At 38.6% G+C, this 20,970-nt stretch overlaps 1 protein-coding gene across 2 annotated transcripts in view; it reads right to left on the bottom strand.

Annotated features, from left to right (window-relative positions):
- MARCHF6 (membrane associated ring-CH-type finger 6) overlaps positions 1 to 20,214 on the bottom strand; it is a 45,540-nt gene extending 25,326 nt beyond the window's left edge. The window contains exons 1-9 of one of the 2 annotated variants that reach the window (XM_056482980.1): positions 20,072 to 20,214; positions 15,349 to 15,445; positions 14,480 to 14,553; positions 7,717 to 7,860; positions 6,262 to 6,334; positions 4,523 to 4,691; positions 2,936 to 3,128; positions 2,590 to 2,651; positions 623 to 655 (exon numbers count right to left, since the gene is read on the bottom strand). In XM_056482980.1, the coding sequence (XP_056338955.1) occupies positions 623 to 655; positions 2,590 to 2,651; positions 2,936 to 3,128; positions 4,523 to 4,691; positions 6,262 to 6,334; positions 7,717 to 7,860; positions 14,480 to 14,553; positions 15,349 to 15,445; positions 20,072 to 20,090 (864 nt within the window). In that variant the 5' untranslated portion in view covers positions 20,091 to 20,214. Of the gene's footprint in view, positions 1 to 622; positions 656 to 2,589; positions 2,652 to 2,935; positions 3,129 to 4,522; positions 4,692 to 6,261; positions 6,335 to 7,716; positions 7,861 to 14,479; positions 14,554 to 15,348; positions 15,449 to 20,071 lie in introns of both variants that reach the window. The other variant, XM_056482979.1, reaches the window with a different exon arrangement.
- Between the last annotated feature and the right edge of the window lie 756 nt (positions 20,215 to 20,970).

Here is a 20,970-nt window from a genome sequence, read left to right as displayed (position 1 = left end):
TCCGACACAAGTATGCTGGATTTTTACTTATTTTGATATTAATATTTAAGTAAATGACTAATAATGTAATTGCAAATATAAGACATCATGTTTAAACATGAGACATTGATGATCTCTGAGGTCTTTTTCTAACTTAATGATTCTAAGTCAGAATATTTTGAAAATTTAAAAAACCAAATAAAGTCAACTGAAAATCTTAGATCTTAAAATCTAGTCTACTAGATGCAGTGGTATTATGGTGGTATTAGGACAAAAAAATATATCTGAATGAGAACTGTACTTTAATTATAACAAAGATCAAAACATAACATTAAAACAGATACGTATTTTCAGTGTGCACTTTTTAAAAGGTTTAGTTTTTTATTTACAGTGGAGTAAGTGATCCAAAGTTATCTACATTTTTTAAGAAATTCCACTTTTATGCTATACACACACCACTAATCTGTGAAACTCCTAAAAATCCCAGTTTGCTTGAACATGACATCATATGAAACTTTCTTTAAAGAAATATATATATGATATGAAAATAAGGACTTCAAATACAACTATGTATATTAAAAAATACAGGTATTTTTTAAAAACATCCTTCTGTAGAAATTCTTGAAAACAGGATTGCACTTACTAAGAAAACTAGAGATCCATCAAGTCCAAGCATCTGTGAAGATAAGAAAGTTATTTTTACTTATCAGAAAAACTAACCTGAATCTAAAGTAATCCTCTTTCACATTGACCTTTATTGTCAAATGCAGTCAAGAGCTTTTTAATGGCTCAACAACAGTATCAGAACATAAATTCTTACAGATAGAGAAACTAAGTTCTCACTCAACACACTAAACTCAAGTGTTCAAAGGCAGTGATATACATGTGGAATATCTGAAAACACCTGTATCTATATGCATCAAACCAAACACACATATAAGCTGTTATATACACGTTTTAAGCTGTTTCTCTCCATGTCTTTAAAGACTCTGACAAAGATTTTGTATTTGCAAAATACTGCAGTGATTGAATGGCTACTTAAGTACATGTTTAATCAACTCAATATTTAAATACAAGAGCAAATTTTTGTTTCAGCCTACTTGCAAAATATCAGTTTATGCTGTACTAAGGAAAGTTAGTATTTTACCCTTGATGTATAAAAGCAACTACTAACAGGACAATTTGCTATGCTGTATGTTATTAACTTTTGAACAGAACTGTTTTACAACTAGGGAAGATGGGAAACAAATTCTCCATCACTCAGGACAGCTGTTACAGGAAGCATGCACAGAGTGGCCAAAAATAAAGCATCTACTGAAAAACAAAAAAACTCTTTTCCCCCCCACTTTGAGTGTATCTTACTATTTCAATCCAGACACTCCTACTCCACAATTACCGCTGTAAAGTTCCATGTTCAAGGCTCTTTTGTACGAGGACTTTGCACTAAGTTCCAAGATATAAGAGTTGCACATATTTTACAAATCAAACCAAGATGCAAAAATGTTTGAGAATTCAGAAAACTTGCATGGTATTTTTACAGAAGAACTGACCCCAATTTTGATACTAAATGTCAAGTACACATCTATTGCCTATGTCAGCACAACACTGGAAGTAGTTATGAGAGTATGCTGAAATTGACTTCTATATTCAGGGAGAGGCAACAAAATATCATCACTTAGGAATATATCAGCACTTTCTAGCAAATAAATTTGGTTTAGAAATAAAAGTCTTTCATCCTGAAATAAACAACAGAATGGTTCAGGAACCTGAATTTATATATGTCCTTTTTCATGAAATATCTTTCAAAACATACTAAGAAACTTTCAGTAGATACAAAACAAATATCAAGATGTGCCACTCGTGATGAAACTGTATTTCTACTACCTTGCAATCGAGGCAACAGCTATACCACAGCCTAGTAGTGATGCTGGTAAATCATGTGAAGTTGCTGTATCTACCTTGAGGCAGATTTTGCTGCATCTGGTGAGCTTTGAACTCAGATGTTGGCTATTTCCAGACCAGCTACATAAACCTAATTCTCAAGTCTCTACACTACTCCATGATTACAGTGTACATGCATGTCATGCTCTAGTTATGGAATTTGTGATCCATAAACAACACAGAAACCATGTTACATTAAAATGCTCCATCATTTTTATAGAAACACATTTGCTTTTTGCAAAGAAACCTAAACTTCTATTCCTCTTTTCTTTAGTCTAATGCCTTCACAAATACAAAAATTAAGCATTAAACTACATCTAATGCAACATCTTTGCACTCCTAATCTGGCCCAGTGTCCTCAAAGCAAGCTGCAAGTCATTTCTACACCTCACCAAGTGAAAGACTTCAGAAAAGACTATTAAAACATGTTTTAAGCTCCTACTGTATTTTATACTTATAAGCTGCTACTATACTTAATATCAAAGAAATGCTTTCTTTGATGGTTAAGAAGTAACATAATAACATTTTGTTGATAATGTAACAATTTTTCTAGGTCACTAAAGGCTCTTACAAAAGAGTGATCCCAAATGTATTTTAACACAGCAACACTACAAATCATTTCAAGTAAGAGCCTGGATTATTAAATTCAAGAAAATGATTCTTACTCACTCGCTCCCAAGTAAGCTCTTCGGCTGCTCGATCCCATTCCAGAGCATTCCAGTTCATGTCATCTGAGGAGACAATAGCTGTTAGATCACTCAAAACAAGACATAATCACTCCATGCTATGTTCTAAATGAAGAAAAAGACTTGAGTGCCTAATATTCATCTTGTAACTGCTGACAGCTTTTCAGCAAGCAGATGCTTCAGTACTCAAAACACATGAAATTTGCAAAGCCAAGATAAACAAGCTGAAGTGGGAATTTACATAGCTTCCTTCAATTATGGCAGTTCTATATTCAATTAATTTATATTTAATAAGAACTAGAACATTAATGTTTTGAGTCACCTGTTACCTTGTGCTCCATTGTTTGCATCTGCTGCATCTTCTACTACAGCATCCTCTTCATCTTCATTATCTTCCTCTTCTTCATCTACTTGTTCCTCTTGAATTTCAGGGTTCTCACCTACAACTACATTCTCAGCAGCTGGGTTAGCAGGTTGATCAAGCACAGCATTTTCAACACCTCCATTTACAGCAGCCTGAGCCTGCAGAAACAGGATTTAGTACTTGGTTACATTGATCAAGCTCTCTTCATGCTTTTATCCTGCGTATATATGAAACCAAACAGTATTAAAAGAAGTCAATAATATATTTTCTAGGAAAGAATTACACTTGGGACCACTAAACATTTAAAAACAGGAAAAGAAACATTCAGATAACTTTACAGAGTAGCTGAGGTAAGAAGGGGCCTCTAGAGACCATCTAGCCAACCCAACTACTCAAAGCAGGGTTACCTATGGCAGGGTCAGTGCTATTTCCACTTGGCTTTTGAGCCACCTTTTCCCAAAGTGGAAACTTTACAACCTCTCTAAGCAACCTGTTCCAGCAGGTGATTGTAGTAATAAAAAAAAAAAAAAAAAAAAAAAGCCAAAACCCAACACAAACAGAAATCAGTCTTTTTTTTATTTTTAATTTTAATCTAAATGGAATTTCCTGCACTTTAATTTAAGCCCACTGCCTGTGGTCCTGCCACTCAATACCAGCAAGACAGCTCTGGCTCCTTCTTTTTACAGCCCTCCATCAAACATTTACACAGACTGATAAGGTCCACCCTGAGCATTCTCATTTTCAAACTAAACAATTTCAGTTCTCAGCCTCTCATTATGTCAGATGTTCAGTCCTTTAATCATGTCTGTTGGCTCTTCACTGCACTCACTGCAGTCTGTCCATGCCCCTCTTGTACTGGGGGACTCTAAAACTGGATACAGTACTCCATATGTGGTCTCACCAGTGTTTAATAGAGGGAAACTCTCTCATGGAAAATATCATTAGATAAGATGGCAATTCAAGGCCAACCCAAGTTAGTCACCAATATAAGAAACTCTGTCTTTTAAAAACTGACATTTACTAAAAAGTAAACAACATTTTGAATTATTTCTTCGCTATGCATGGATTGCTTATATTATCACTTCTCCCACACAAGAGGCTCCCAAAAGCACTGAAGGAGTGCACATGTATGTGTTGGGAGTGGGAGGAGGGCACAGAAGTTCCAACTTCAGTGGTGTCAGCAAAATTTCCAATTGCTTTGGGAACAGTGAATCATTACCTCATGAACTACTAGCATACTTATGAAAAAGACAAAGTAAAGGCAAGCTGCATCTTCACTGACTGTGCATAAGAATTCAGCTTTATATGCGTAAAATTATCTTAAAAAATGGTAAAGATACAGAGATAAGAATCTGTGCAATGCTACACAATAAAACAGCTTCAAAAACATAACATTGGTGTGACTAAGTTTATATAGAACAAGTTAGCACTTCTGCTAACAAATAGAGACACCCTGAAGTAAAATAACATTACTGTTGTGTTTTGATAGAGTATTTACTCCCAGAACCACATTTTCTAAACTAATTGTGAACCAATGAGCAGTAAGTTTCACCTCATTTTGTTGACCAACACCATTGAGTGGCTGTTGTTGATTTTGTTCCAACCACTGTGGTGCTCCTCCATGGACGATCTGTTCACGTAACCACACAAGGCTGATAAACGCACACAGAGTGCACGTCACCACAAAACAGCCCTGCAAACAGTCAGCCAGTAAGTTCTCCCTGTTAAAAAAAAAAAAAATTAACAAAAACAGTATTTTGCAGCTAAGACTACAGAGTAGTTCAGAAAAAACAATCTTCCAGAACAGCAAAGGAAACACAATAGTCACTAAGTCAATGCTCTAATACAGTAATAGGTTTACCTAAATGCCTAAATGCACAATATCCAGTCCACCTAAGCATTTTATCTGCTGAGCTACCTGAACCAGGAGAATGAAATTCTGCTCTACATTTCAGGTACCATTTTACCTCACATACTATCTCTATACCTTAAAAATCTTAATCAGGTCATACATAACATAGAAGCAGCAAAGTTCAGCCAGCCAACCAAACTAGGGTTTCATGCAATGCAAGAGGTATTTAAACCATCTTAAGCAATTCTATTCCTTAATTTCAGGTATCTTCTTGGAAAACTACAACATGTTCTTAAAAATAAGTAAGAAACATGTTACCACAGTACTCTGCCATCTCCAAAGAAGCATCAGTTTGGTCCCCCTTGAAGCTGCACACTTGTGCCAGCACAGCACAGTGAATACCACAAGGACATGAAGTCCAAAATGAAAAGATGATACAAGAGGCTACTGTAATTGACTGTCAAAGAAATAAATGTCAAAGCACAGATTCACACACCATTAAAATCTGACAAATACTCAAGACCCTTATTTTTCTTCTACACTATAATAGACAAGAGGTGCTCTAAGTTCAGTTGTTTCAGATTCTTCTCCAAATAAAAATAGAATCTGCACTACCGAGATAACAGGGAATACATATTACTAGACTGAAACAAGCAGCTCTCTCCAATAATGAAAATTAGTTAAATGCAACTTGACCTGATTTCCCAAATCAAACAGACCAAGATGACTTAGCTGAAATACAGAGAACATTCATTCCAAATTTGCTTGATGTGCAGCTGACTCTACTTAAACTCAGTTCCTCATGTTCAATATAATGAGTAAGTAAGAGGGAGCCTGAAATTCTGTTGTTTGGTATTTACTGATTCTTCAGGAAAAACTGATTAAAAAAGGACAAAGAAAGAAAATACGCAATAGCAGATGGTGACTGAAGCATTAAAAATCCAAGTATCAGCTAGAAGGAAATCTGATAAAAATAATCCCTCTCACATAAGAGACTCAGAATTGATAAAATTAAATTCAAAATATAAATGTACAACAAAGAAAACAGAAAGTGACATCATTAGTGACACATTTCTTAATATTCTGCTATGTATCTGATTTAAACCACAGGAAATTATTTTTTTTAATTATTAAATGTAATTTTGCAGCATAAGTTTTCTTGACATCAAATAGAAATTTTCATTAACCTGAGCCTGCTTTGTAAAGTCGGTTTTCCAGCTCCAAAGATCCTGAATAATGGAACTTCAAAGTGAAATGATTTCTATTGTAATGGTGTTGTTCATACATCTGGTTGTGCAAACGGTAGTGGGTAGTTGCTTATTAAGATGGTGGAAGATAACAAGTGTAACTGGATGGAAGGGACACTGAATTACAAAGTTACTGTTTTCAGGATAATCTGACTAAACCAGGTTTTTGTATCAAACTACTGAAGTACTTACGTAGACAGAATATCTAATGGCAGTGTCAGTAGTGAGCTCACAGAGCCAGTAAACAAGCACTTGTAGATACGACCTGTGGGAATAAAAAGAAGCGTGATATAAATTCGATTTTGGCTATGGCTTCACTTGGAAAGGACCCCAGGTACCCTCTTTTCACCTGGTGTCCAACTAAATTTATGATATGGAAGAAAATCTCAACTTTCAGTGCATAAGCAGAACTCAAGACCATATACAACCACATGGTATAAAGCTACATTTTAGCTGCACATCTTTAAGAGTACACACTCAAAGTGTAAGAACTGACATACTAGGTTAGGCCCAAGATTCATCTAGAACTGTGTACAGACCTGGTCACAACAATGGATGCCTAAGGAAGAATATGGAAGCAGGTCAGAGATACTTGCCATGATACTTCTTCAGTACATTCTCATACATTTCACTTCCTATACCAAAATATCTCACATCTAATTAATCCTCGATAGAATCTTCCCCCCTTTTATTTGCTCAACCATATTTGGAACGCGTATAAACTTCTGGTGTTATGGTATCATGTAATAAGGATCATCACCATTTCATCATCTTTTTAAGTAGCTGTTTTATGGATTAACAGTTGATGCTAGTAAATGTTACCTTTTTACCATGATTTGTACTTTAAAAGTAGGCCATCAGTGTATATGGCCTACTTCAGAAAATTAGGTGATGCCAATTTTGTGTTATTCTCAAACTAAGCCTGTGCCAGCCACAAATAAAAACACAGAACATACTGAGAAACTGTCTCATTTCCTTCTGCATTTACTCCCGTGCTCTTTTGTTCAGGGGACATATCATGGTTTGTAAAGATGCACTTCCAATTATTTCCTTGACTGAACACTATATTCCTTCTGCCTTTCTCCATTTTCTGTGTATTCTTAAGATTGTTGAAACAGCCATAGCTCTTTTTCCATCTCTATTTGGAAAGTAAATTTCAAACTGGATACTAGAGTAATTTAAATGTGTACTCTCTTCTCTACTGAATTCCTTTACTACTTACATGACTGAGATTTAAGATGATACAAGTCAATTTCTCCATAATTGTAAGGGAGTTTTACTTTTTACATAAAAAACCGCAGCACTTTCATATAGATGGTTAATAAAAATAGAACAAGTTCTTCTATCCTAATATTAATAAATTACATTAAAAAAAAATCTTCCATGTAGATTTTAAAGAAGATAATTGAGAAGAGGCAATTTATTGGAGTAAGACATTTAAAAGCTCTTTCATGCATTCTCTCCTAACCTTTCTGCATTGTACTACTGGCTTAAGAGTCAAACAGGTAGAATTTCTGAGTGAAAAAAAAAACCAGTGTCTTTGAATGTTTTTTTAAATAAACAATAATGGTATCACAAAATTTTGTTACAGGAAGTGGCACATTTTCCTGTGTATAAGAGCATTATGTACAGAAGATTAATACTTACATGCAGTAAGAGGTACTACTCCCAACCATGCAAAGGCCACAAGTGTATAATGAAACCAGTATCGTATTGCTGTGCCAATACTCGTAACCAGTCCAGCAAAGATGTCCTGGATTGGAAGCCGTGAAGGCATATCTGGGGAATAAACTGTGTAGAAAAGGCACTTATGAAACAGTTTGTCCTTACAGAAGCATTTATGTAAAAGTCCTGCCAACTACAAACTGTATCTCACAAAAGCTTACTAGAAGAATAAGCATATTTTATATTCTCAAGAGATGACTCCAAACAAACAACAACAAAAAATTCACATAACACATTTGTTTCATTGTGTACTGAGTGGAATGGGAACATTTACAAGCTCCATGCCAGTTTTTGACTTAGCAGAAGTTTAATAGCTTTATTTGTTAACTGTAAACCCCAATTACCTAAAAATAAGCGTGAGAAGAAGCAGATTCTAAAATCAGCATCACTCTCACTCAACACTACCTCAAAGATTCTTCTGTTATTTATAAACCTGGTTCATGGAAAGGGCACAAGGAACAAGAGCAATCAGCAATTTTGCACACCATCCATTTGTTTGTGCTAGATAATTTAGATTATACTTGCCATCCAACAGCACAGACCAAAAAAAACCCCAGCAAAATAAAAGCAGCACACAGGGAGGAAATTTAAAGAGAACTGATTAAGTATCCACAGATATTGAAATTTACACACAATGACTAATTTTCAATAGATACCGTTTTGTGTCATGCAGAATTTCTTCTAAGGATGTTCCTATTACAGAGCACAGTGCAAATCTCTCATCCTGCAGAGATATTCTCATAATACCAAATTTTCTTGACTTCTAAAATTCAATATGTTGCATAGACCCATCCCTACTCAAAAGCCAAGAAAGTCTTCTTGGCGAGGTCTTCTTTTGCAAACAATTAGAAAACATCTAACAATTTCATTACATGTAATTAGTTCCTACACACTTACATGGATACCATAAAGTGGTAATGCACACTACCATTAACAGATTAGAACAAAGAAGATAAAATTTGGGAGTTGCACAAAGACACTGCTGCCTGGATGTCTGTTATGTTGGAAACATATGTGCTTGAAGACTTTAACATTATGGACTAGCATTTAAAACTTCACATCTAACTACATGAGGAAACCTCAATTTTTATAAGAGCAAATAGAAGTTTTTATTTCCTCTCATGAGCAATCCTTTAAGAGTCTAACAAATACTGCTTTATGCTATCTACCTGTGGCCCCTTCACCTACATTTCCAATCATCCTTTCACTAGTCTCAGAGAAGAAGCCTGTACAGGAAGAAGAAATTCTTTTCTCTGCAGGGCTATTTCCCTCAGTTTCTGTATTGCAAAGAGAACTCAAGAACACAGACAAGCAGTATCAACATACAGATGCAGTCAAAGAATGGGGACAGACTGTGCATTTCAGCAGTATGTGGATTGTAACTGACACAAAGCAACAACAAAATATCCCTGAGACAAGCAGTAACTGGTTTGAAATTTCAAAGCTTGTTATTCGCCAGGTATCTGGCAAGGAACTGGAATTCATGAAAGGACAGACTGAAAGTATAACACTAGGGAACTGTAGCTGTGAGAACACAGAGCAGTAAATTGAAAGCAGGGCACAAACATATTTTGACTTCGTCTTACAATTTTCTTGTTACAGAAACAGATTTAGTACACAATTTGGAACCATAGAAAATGCCTAACTAATGACCTCAGCTCACACTGAACAAACATTCTGGAAAATTTATGCCACTGGAGACAAAAAGTCTTTGACAAGGGTGCAAAAGAATACTTATTCAGAGTATATCTGTTTAATCTTTATGGTACCACTCAGACAATGCAGCAGATACTTTGAAAAAATCTCATTTTCAGAAAATATATTTTGACCAACACTTTGCAACAAGGACTACACAGAAAACATTACTTTGTATTAATTATTTATTTGTTAGGCATAAGTCATTAAGTTGGAGAGATTTTAAATGTTTAAAAAAAAAAAAAAATTGTCTTCCAGGAACTACTGAACACACTGAAGGAAGTGCAAGAAAGAATGCTCATCCTAATTCAAAACACAAAGTGCTTATAAAAGTTATCATTTTTGTGTGCTTACTTTTCTAAAGGCTTTAGGATTACAACTTTTTCAAATAAAAGCAGAATATAGCTACTACTCAGAGAAGACATGTTATGTCCCTCAAAGTTTAACAATTTGGTGATTTTGATGCTTTCAGAAGCTGAGGGTGGGAAGAAAGCCGTTTTTCCTGTGCACACCTCAAGATACATACAGCTTTTTCCACTAGAAAATATACCATGATGATAAGGTAAAATCCTTCTATGTCATGCAACATTCAGGTGCCTGAAATGCAGGAACTCCTAGCATGACAGGAAGCCCTGGCATGCAAGCACCCTCCACCACTGGAGCTTGCTGCCAGTGATTTTCATGGCTTATCTCCCCACGTGTGTCTGTCATCCAGTGCCATTTTCTGTCCACACTGCACCTCCCTTTACCCACTTCCCACTATCACTTTGAGGCTGAGACCTGGACCCCTGCCACTACAGCACCCATCCTCCTCATTCGCTTCCGCACATGCATCCACCTCACCACACCTCCATCCCTTACTTTCCACCCCAGTAATCTTTCCTAACTCAGTCTGAGAAACAAATTTCTGCATTATTTACCATAGTTCCTCCAAATAAAAATCTTTCTACTAGAGACCAATTGAAACAATAGCTTGTCTTTTTTTCTATTATAGCATGAAATTCAAACAGACTTCGGCTGAGTTTTTCATCGGTTTGGCTCAACTTTTTCGAGCTGTACAGGTAATGGAAAAATACTAGAAAGCTTTTTGGATACTTAGGTCACACCTATGCAGTGTAACTGCTATTTTAGTTGTGAATCCTAAATTTGGGTGGGGTATTTTTAGTTTGGTTGGTTGTTTTCAGGAGGTGGGGTTTTGTTCTACCCTCCCCTCCCGTAAGCCTAACTTTTCCAGGAACACAATTACTAATTTTTCTTCTCCAAAACAGAGAATATGACGAAAATCTGCTTTTACACTGAAACAAATGAGATAGGAAAAACACAAGGCTACCTTTAGAAGCTGCCATTTAACCTACTTCACAGAATCAGCACACCTGCAACCCTCGTACCCACAGATTTTTTATTTACTATAACATTTGCAAGCCACTTATATGCCACCTCAGTCATCCTCATGCACTGATCATGAAATAAGACTCATAAGAAAAAACCATATATTTGATAGCTCGTGGGTGAAAGCACTGGTTTGGTAAAACAGGGAGAATGACTCTCTTGGTTGGACTAGATGATCTCCAAAGGACCCTTCCAACCCAAACCATTCTATGTTTCTGTGTTTAACAGCCTTCAAACACATGCAGACTTTGCTTCAGACCACTAAAGTAAAAGGAGAAAAACTCCACTCCTTCTCAGGCAAGCACAGCTTTAACAAATATATGAAAAAGCATTCATATAAATATCAGCTGTGTGTATACTCTGCACACCGGAGCAGGCAGAAGACACATTGAATTCTGCGCCAGCATGTAGTACTTTGTTCCAGAAGTTTATTTTTTCAAATTATACTTGCTAGAAATGCTGAAGCTATGGACTACTGTGCTAAAAGTTTATCAAAACAAACAGGTAAAGACATCAGTTTAATATATCCTTCAATAATGTAATATCCAAATTACATGATAACGAACACCCTACTCATATGGCTTCCTTTAGTTTTACAATCTTTGTTTTAACCAAGCCTGTGACATTGTATGAACCGCATACCAGCAATGAAACACCACAGGAGTCACAGAAATGAACCCATCCAAATCCTCAGACAAAGATCAGCCCAGTCTGCTTCTATATTAGTGTTTTTGACAGTATTCATGTTAACGTTACCTCCTACAGAATGGAGACGTTTTGACAACTGTATTTTCTTTGGAAAAAGCCTCACCTTCTTTCATGTATCAGTGCTTATCAATGTTCAGTGTAGCATTAATAGGAGCACATCCTTGCACACGACAAAAGAAAGCATATGTGTGGGGAGGAAAAGAATACAATAGCTACTCTTTAAAAACTCAGGAAGAAAACTCACAAGTTAAGAATGAAAAAGTAGCTTGACGATCAAAAAATGTGAAAAGCTACTTTTGTTTAACAGTTGCATTAATTCTTAACTTGAAGAACCCACAGAAAAGGAATTAATTTTGAAACAAACATTTTAGCTTTAAAGAACGCATTTGAAATCGAGTCATTTACCTACATGACTAAACACATTTACAGAAAGATACTATTATTCAAAAGAAAAATTTGTTCCTTTGTACTCCTGCCAAAATACCAGTTGAATCTTCTCCTTTTTCCTTCCTTTCCAGCAATAACTAAACTAGCAGTTTGGGTGCTAAAAAAAAAAATCCCAAAATGTTACAGAACTTAGAGAATAAACACACTAGAAGTAGTTTATGAATACTCCATACACAAGAAGTTACAATAGAAAGGGAGCATTTTTGACAAAATGACAGCAACAGTCTTAGCAAGCAAACCAAGCTAAACAAGGGAGGAGTTGTTGGTATTACTGCACTAATACTCTATTACACTATTAGTGCTTGTCTGCTGGAGCACAGATAATAATTACATGTATGTGTTTATTTGACCACTTCCCATGGTAAATCAACTTATCTGAAAGTGTGCTACACCTGGCATGGTTACAGGCCAGATCCAACTTTGCTTGGGATGACTGGCATATAGGTAAGTGCCTTGTTTTTCTCTGCCTTATCATTCTCTCTTCAGCACCCACAACTCCTTCCCTGCTCCCACAAGCAGATCCAGTTTCCAGACTGGACAGTCACATTGTCTTCCAAAGAAAGAGTGACAGGAGAAATTAAAGAAACCTGTAACTGCATGAGTATTGGGTGTGAGGGAAACAATGAAACAAGGACAAGGGTAGGGAGGGCAGGAAGAATCTGTGCAGGGTACCTGATGTGCTATCACTGTGTGAAGCCTGGTAGGAAAAAGCACACTACAATGTGGAAAGCCAAGAAGAAAAGCTTATCAGCTGAGCCTGCTGAGTCAGGGGAGTGACAAGTGTTTGGCAGAGGATAAACAGGCCTTTACTAGAGGCTGAATGTGGAGGATACACTCTACTGCACAAGGAAGAAAGTGGTTCCTTATTACCAATTTCAAAGCTCCTATGAAAAATGGTAAGTTTTTGAGCCACATTACCTCAACTAAGTTTTCTTCCCTGTCCATCACCTGCAAGTACATTACAAGCTATGCTGGCAACAGCAGTGTCAGTAAAGAACTAACTTCTGCAGGAACATCTCTGTTGATAAGGGCAGTAACTAAGCTTCCTCTTATCAATAGTAACATGCATATAAAGTGTATTTAGTTCAGAATGGCTCATCCTCTTTTCCTAGATCCCAAGAAAAACACTATAAACTTTTTAGATTTGCTTTTTTCTTTTGACACAAGACTAGAAAGTCTTCTTTCTTAACAACTAATAAATCACTGAAATGCTATTTTCTGGTCTTACACACTAAATTCTGTAAAGGACCTAGTCGCAGTATGCAATTTTGTAAGTGGCTAATTAGCTCGCAGGAAGATTCAGAACTGGGGATCATTCTTAGTTTGCAAAAGCTCCATACAGAAGCAATATAATGCCTTTATAAAAATGTTTAACAAATAAAATCTGAAAGCACATGATCTCTAACATTCCTCATACAGGTCACTGTATTTAAGAATATTAACCAGAAAACACTGCTGTGTTCAACATAAAATATGCTATTACTCTCCCAAGACAGAGTTGATATCACACATTTCAATGCTGGTCTAATGTGTTTAATTAACTGTTGGCAGAAATACATCATACCAAGGTTCAACCTATAGAAGGAAGGTGGATTAAGGGATTTTTGGAACAGGAAATAAATTAACTAAACCACATTAACCTCAGTTTTCTCTTCCAAAATATAAAACCAGGAGAAAAAACCCCAACACACAAAAAAAGGTGAGAGGGGAGCAGGAATAAATCAGTAAATTTGAAGAGAATAATTTAGCATAAAACCCACTTTACCTGCTCAACAGGCAATAAACTGGTAACAATAAATAATACTAGCCTGCCACCTCACCTATTCCTACTACAGTTAAAAGATAATAATCAAGAATCCTCTGGGAACTATATGAAGATTCTTCATCATAAGTTGCCTAACCTATTTAGTTGTATCTAACATAAAAGGCAATTTAATACTGGGTAGTTACATTTCAGTCAAGATATGCTAAGTGGAATAATCATAATTTCTATTATCTCTCAAGAACACTTGAACTGAAATTCATAGAAGCCAAGTGTTAGTGTTGCAGGTAGAGTCTTTAAAGGTAACTGAAAACTGCCTTTCAAATTCAAATTTTGCCATGGTTTCACTTTGCCATTCAGACATCCAAAAACTCAGATTTATCAATGAAGCTGAAAACATGCCACATGCTGTAATACTGGCAACAAAAGAATGGGACTGAGGTCAGAAAAGGTACAGAATAATACTTCTTTTATGTGTCACTTAGGATTATGGAAGAACCAAATTAGCCAGTATTTAAGCAATTCACAGTCTGCAATAACATGCATTAAAATTGCAATTAAAACAATAATACAAAAGTTATGCCACAAGGTTGGATCTACCATGCTGAATGAAAAAGTAACCACTTCATAGATACTATGTGAGAAAAATTCTGAAAAAAACAGTAGCAAGTAAAACATACTTACTTGGTGTGAAAGCAAATCTGTGCTTACATAATTCACAGTATTCTTTTCTGCTGTGTTTAAGCCACTGAACTAAGCTGCAATAAAAAGTGATCACATTAACACATGCTATACATCTCTCAGCCCCATCCCTCCACTAAGGAAAACACACTAATTCTCTGCTTTCACACTTAAATCAGGATATTTGTACTCTCAAGCAGGACTTAAATTAACATGTTTAATAAGTCCATTTAGGCCATTAAGTAAGTTCTGAACAGTAGGAAAAGGTAAACTGACATACATCACAGTATTAATAAACATTCTTTGAGTAAGTTATTGATCAAAGCAGATATCCTGGCATGGCCACCACCAGTGACACCAGTTCTTATAAATACTTCAAAATATGACATACACGTGCACACAGCTAAGACTTAGAACAGCTGTATTTGTGAAAGAAGGACTATTAAAATACCATCAGAAATGACCATGCCAGAACTACAGTTTTTACTTTAGCACTTCCTGATCAAACCCACTAAAAGCACTAAGGATTTTATTTTTTTCTGTGAGGTTTGATGTTCTTTCTATTCACAACCGTAAGTGGGCAAAAAAAAGCCCCAACATACTGATTTTTCTACTTAGTTTTCATAAAGCTGACATACAATCACAAATAATTATCAGTGCTTTCTTTCCATATAAAATTACAAAATTTTTCCTGAATTGTAACGGATCATCACGTAAAAAACATCAAAACCCTAAACACATTTCAACAAGTCAAACTTGAAAATTGGATTTTTTTCACTAGTTAACATGAAGACTTGAAGTATTTTTAGAAACATGTTAATATGCTTTCATTAGGAGAAAAAAATTAAGAAACACACAGACACAGAACTCACCATTCCTGATGAATAAATTTAATACTGCCAGTACACACACATGGATGATAGAGGGGTTTCTCAGGAGTTCCTTCCGATCGACAGACTCTGCATATATCTGCTGACAAGGACAAAAAGCTTTTTACACTACTGCTTACAGAACTCGAATTTTCAAGAAAAATCACACAATTACTTTCTAGAAACTTTATCATGCAGCAAAATGAAGCCAGAATAAATTGAAAGAGAATGAAAGATTTCAGATGATGCAAGACAGAGACTGGGAGATCACCAGAAAGAGCAACAAGAACATTATCTGCCTGATTACTTTACATAAACTCAAACAACTTATAAAATTTTAGGATTTCTAGAAAATAGATACAGTAAAACTGCAGGAGGGTGTGTTTTCTATGTGAAGAGCTATCACTAAAACAACATACAAACTGCTAAGGATAATTTTCTGGAAAGTAGATACTTTGAAAAACAAAAATTCCATCTGAGTTTGGAAAAAGTTAAACGGAGGCTGAAGAGAAAAGATTGAATAATGTCCAACAATGACTTAAATAATTCACTGCTCTTGAACTTAACACAGATGTTTCCTTGGTGCTTTTAATGAAAGGGAAAAAATCCGAAATCCAAAACAAACAGACAAAGGTATTTCGCAATTTGCTACCCAACTGGGACTAGCCTACTGCTTAGTAAGAAAAGGCACTTTCTATTTCTTATTTCATAATTTCAGTAATACAGTAATACTTTCATAGATCCTGCACCTTCTTTATTCCCTATTTTTGACACTTTTTTTACAACTAAAGGTTGCAAGAGGTTTTGTGAATAAAGAAGTGAGCATAAACCTTTCTCTCTAAAGAGAGAAGTACCATTCGGTTAGCCAGAGCTCTAAACACACAATTAAATAGAAATAAAAATCAAGTTTTATCTGTTTATTGACAGATGCATGATATATCTTCCCTTGACTCTTCCTTTTACTTCTATTAAGGAAGTGAACATAAAATGCCCATTTTTATAGAATATAGAATTTAGAATTTTATAGAATATGTGAATATGTTCCGCTAATTATTTCTCTGTCAACTACTATCCCGTAAACATGCAAGAGTGGAACACATGCATATCAGAGATCTTTGTCAGAAAGACACTAGCTGATATGAGAATACTGCAAATATACAATGTCAGGTCTGAATAACCTATCTTTGTTCATTGTCAAAATCTTCAAAAGTTAATACTTTTCTACAAAAACTTGCAAAAGGAACCAAAGACTGATTTTTTTTCCTACACATAAAGCGTAAGAATTCAGATTATTCAATTCAAATAATTTTCTATCTGTGAAAACTGTTGTTGGAATTAATTCATTCACGCAGCATGAAAACCCAGAATTAACAGAAACAGATATTCAACATCACATCAGTGATGCTGCATAGAGACAGAAAGAGCACCTCCACCATTGCCATGTTGAGCAGCAATGATTTACAGTATTGCTCCAAACATCAAGAGTCCCTGGTTCCTCTGCTGACCAGAATGACCAGAACTGCTACTTCACTTAAACAATTCTTTCATCCCAGAGAGCACTTCCAGATGGCTGCACAGGACGACAGATCTCTCCAACTGACAGGCAGGCCCGACCCACTCCCTGTGGCATGCCCACCTCCTGCATTCTTTCCAACAGAGCTGTTTCACTATAGCAAGTTGACAACTCTGTAGGCTGGATCAGCCTCACAAGGGGTCAGACAAGCACGAGACAGCACATGAAACCACTGCTTTAAGAATACTCTTGTACCAATGAAAGCAAAAGATGTCCACTGCTCTCTGAATCTGCTCATTTAATGGCCTGTTGACTCTCACAGCAAACTGTTCACTTACTGTCAAAACTTTTGGGAAGAAGCAATTTGCATTACTTTGAGCAAAAGAATTTTTTACTTGAGAAAAGACTGCCTGATAGCTTACTAAAATAAAGCTAAATTTTATTTTTTCAAAGCTATGATAATTTCTAAATATTTCTGCTTGTTTTATAAATCCAAATAAACATATTATAAGTAAAATTGTTTGGACTGTTAAGCAACTGATAGCTTCAAATCAATAAACTCTGCTGAGGGTCAATGTGTTAAGCTATGCACCTTATGACCTACAGCCATGGTCCAAGAGAATTCCACTGTGCAAGAGTCACTATTTTTCTATGTGCACATGCACTTTGCATCCTGTTCTTCATGCACATGTTTTGGAAAAAATGACCTTGAAAAAAAAGCTCTTTCTTGTTCCCCCCGAGAATGATTCACTGCCTATTATCTCTGAATTCAACACTGGAATATCAAAAAGTGAAGATTATATTATTTAGCAGCAAACTGATTTATCTAGAAAGAACCAGAATTACCTCTCTTCAGCAAAACCTGATATCTGGTGCTTTCAGGTGCTGCAGAGAAACAACTTTCACACTTGTTCTGAGGTGAAGCAGTTTCCACTTAGGTCTGACCATGACCCCAAACTGCCTCTCTTATCTAAGCTCTCACCATGCAGTTCAGATTTCTAGCTCCATAATACAGCTCTGTCAAGCACAAAGCCCATCAGAACCACAATGGCCAGGATACTGCTACCAGACAATCACCAGCTCAGAAAGTCCATCTGACACTTTGCAGCAGAAGTTCAAGCACACAATAATATCATATTTCCTCTTTCTCAAGGTGCTAACACAGTCTTTGCTGCTGCTGCTGCTACTGCCGTTCAGAGCTTTCTAACCTTGGGAAGTCTTTTCAGCACTCTGGCAAGCCACGTGAAATTCTAATAGTAGGATCTGAGGTTTGAAACTGTAGAAGAAGTCGTAACATTCTAGTGGTATTTATGGAAAGTGAGTATATAGACTGGTTACTTTCATGCTACCACTGGGAGCTTTTGAGGACAACATTGATTAGGCCACAATACAATATCTAGGCTGCATATATATGTGCCTTTGTGTGTGCTTATATAGAAAACCAGAAAAGTCCAAATTTCAAGTGTGGAATTTAACACAATGTTTAGTTAAAGAAGATAATGCCTTAAAGATGTAACTAAAAACCTTCTCTTCTTTGTCTTGCTGGTCTTTCTGTTCACCCACTTAAGTCAGGTAAGATCAAAGTCTACCACTGGTAACAGCCTGTAACAAATTATCAACTATGCTGTTTGAATTAAATCCACCGAGATAGATTTACCAGCTACTGGAGCGGTGGAAAATCGGGAGGTAATTTCTGAGTATCCACTTCACAGCTTGCAAAAAAGCCAGTTTTTCTGGGCAACCAGAGGACAAGTGACCAAAGTTTCACTTTGTTGTTGATTTCATCAGTGTAAGTGACTTGGTCTACAGAGCTGCAGCAAGCAATTTTAAATTTTAGATTTAAGAAACTCTAATATTTTGATAAACCATCAGTGATCATGGGTACTAAAGACATCTACAGCACAACAACACTACTAAGGTGCCATCTTATTTCATACAGTAGTTCATGTTTTTCCAGCTTTTTTTTTTAATCCTCTCAAGCAGGAAAATCAAGTGACACCTGATAAAATGCTACATTCAAAATTATGCCAAAGTAACAAAAGCCAAGATGCAAAATGCTTTCCTTGGAACTGCCTTGCTACTGCAATATGTATTTGCACTCATTGTTTGAGATGACAAACAAAGCTCAAATACTGCAAGAAACACAGCACAACAAACATCCTTTATTTAGTTTGGTTTATAATAAATATGAAGTGCTGATCTATCAGAGTTCTCCAGTATCTGCTTGGACTACCAAGTCCCTCTCCGGAGATATTCAATACCCACCTGGACACATTCCTGTGCCACCTGCTCTAGGTGACCCTACCTTGGCAGGGGGGTTGGAGTAGCTGAACTCCAGAGGTCCCTTCCAACCTTAACGATTCTGCGATTTTGTGATTATCTAAGCATAACAAAAGTGCTGACAAAACATGTTTCATCTCAAATAAAGCAATACCCTTAAAATACAGATTAAAACCCCCTCACGACCATATCTTTGACAACTCTTTTTTCAAAGTAAGATAAGTAACTATGTATTAGTCTGTTGCAAAAGAGACAGACAAACATGTCAGCTCCTGCATATTTCATTTTTTCAAACAGACTGCCCAGCACACGAAATAATAAAGCCAGCTTTGCGAAAGCAGCAGCTATTACTATTCAGCCGAACGCGGAAATTTAAGACGCCCTGGGCTGCGGGGCCGGCCGGGTCCGACAGGGTCGGGCGGCCAGGAGGGATCTGGGGGCAGTGCCCTCCTCGCCCGCCGCTCTGCGCCCCGGGCTCTCATCTCGCCCCCGCGCCCCCAGCTCCTCAGGCAAAGCCGCAGCCAGCGCAAGGTTGCGGCGGGCCCCGGTGCCCAGGTGTCCCGGCCCGGCCACCCCAGCCCCGCTCCGAGCGCTGCCGGCACCGCCCCCGTTCCCCCCCCCGCTCCCCGTTCCCCGCGGTTATGTAAGGGGCACCCGCGCGCGCCGCCTCACGCACTGCCCCCTCGGCCCGGCCCGGCCCGGCCCGGTTCGGCCCGGCCCCCGTGGCACCACGGGCCCGGCACGGCGCGGGGGGCGCGGGGCCCGGGCACCTGCAGCCCCGCTACGAGAAGCCCCTCCGTGCGTGAACAGCCCCCGGCCCGCCCAGCGGGCCCAGTGACACCCGCCTCCTCCTCCCCCGCAGCCCCCACGCTCCGAGGCTGCCCCGGCAGAGCCCCCGCCGGCGGGCTGGCGGCGGCGGGGCGAGCGCAGTACCTTCCTCGGCGGTCTCCATCTTGCCGGGCTGACGCAGCGCCGGCCGGGCGGGTGGTGTGACCGCGGGGGCGGGGCCGCGCGCCGAGCGGACGGAACGGCCACCGAGCGCCCGGCGCGCGGGCACGGAGCGCCGCCCGCCCGCCGCGAGCGCCGCCTGCCGGGCATGCGCGCGGGGAGGCCCGCGGGCCGGGCCGGGGCGGGGGCCGGAGCGGGGCCGGGGCAGGGACTGCCCGCTCCCAGCTGCAGGAGGAACACGGAGCCAGCTGCCTCGGAAAACACCTCCAAGACCATCGGCTGCAACCGTGAACGAGCAGCCTCGTGTCAAACTAGACCACGGCACTAAGTGCCACACGCAACCTTTCCTTAAATACCTCCGGGAACGGTGACCCCACCACTCCCTGGGCAGCCCATTCCAATTCCCAGTCACTCTTCTGTGAAGAAATTCCTCAGAATGTCTAATCTGAACCTTCCCGGCTGCATCTTGCGACTGTGTCCCCTCTCCTGTCACCAGCTGTCTAGGAAGAAGGTGCTGACCCCGACCCTCCCTTCAGGTGCTTGCACCGAGTGATAATGTCCCCCCTCAGCCTCCTTTTCTCCGGGCGAAACAACCTCGGCTGCCTCAGCCCCTCCTCAGGGGACTGACTGGTGTTCCAGAGCCTCCACCGGCTCCGCTGTTTCTCTCTGGACACTTTCCAGCACCTCAGTGTCCTCCCTGAATTGAGGGGCCAGGAGCTGGACACAGCACTAGCGATGTGGCCCCACCAATGCCGAGTACAGGGAACAATCCCTGCCCTGGTCCTGCTGGCCACGCTATTCCCGATCCAAGCCAGGATGCCCTTGGCCTTCTTGGCCACCTGGACACATGTTGGCTCACGTTCAGCCAGCTGTTGGCCAACACC

The sequence above is a fragment of the Oenanthe melanoleuca genome, chromosome 2 (assembly GCF_029582105.1).
Source record: "Oenanthe melanoleuca isolate GR-GAL-2019-014 chromosome 2, OMel1.0, whole genome shotgun sequence".
NCBI classification, from domain to species: Eukaryota; Metazoa; Chordata; class Aves; order Passeriformes; family Muscicapidae; genus Oenanthe; species Oenanthe melanoleuca.
The sequence above is the reverse complement of the archived record's forward strand: the minus strand, read 5'-3'. Positions and strand labels throughout refer to the sequence as shown.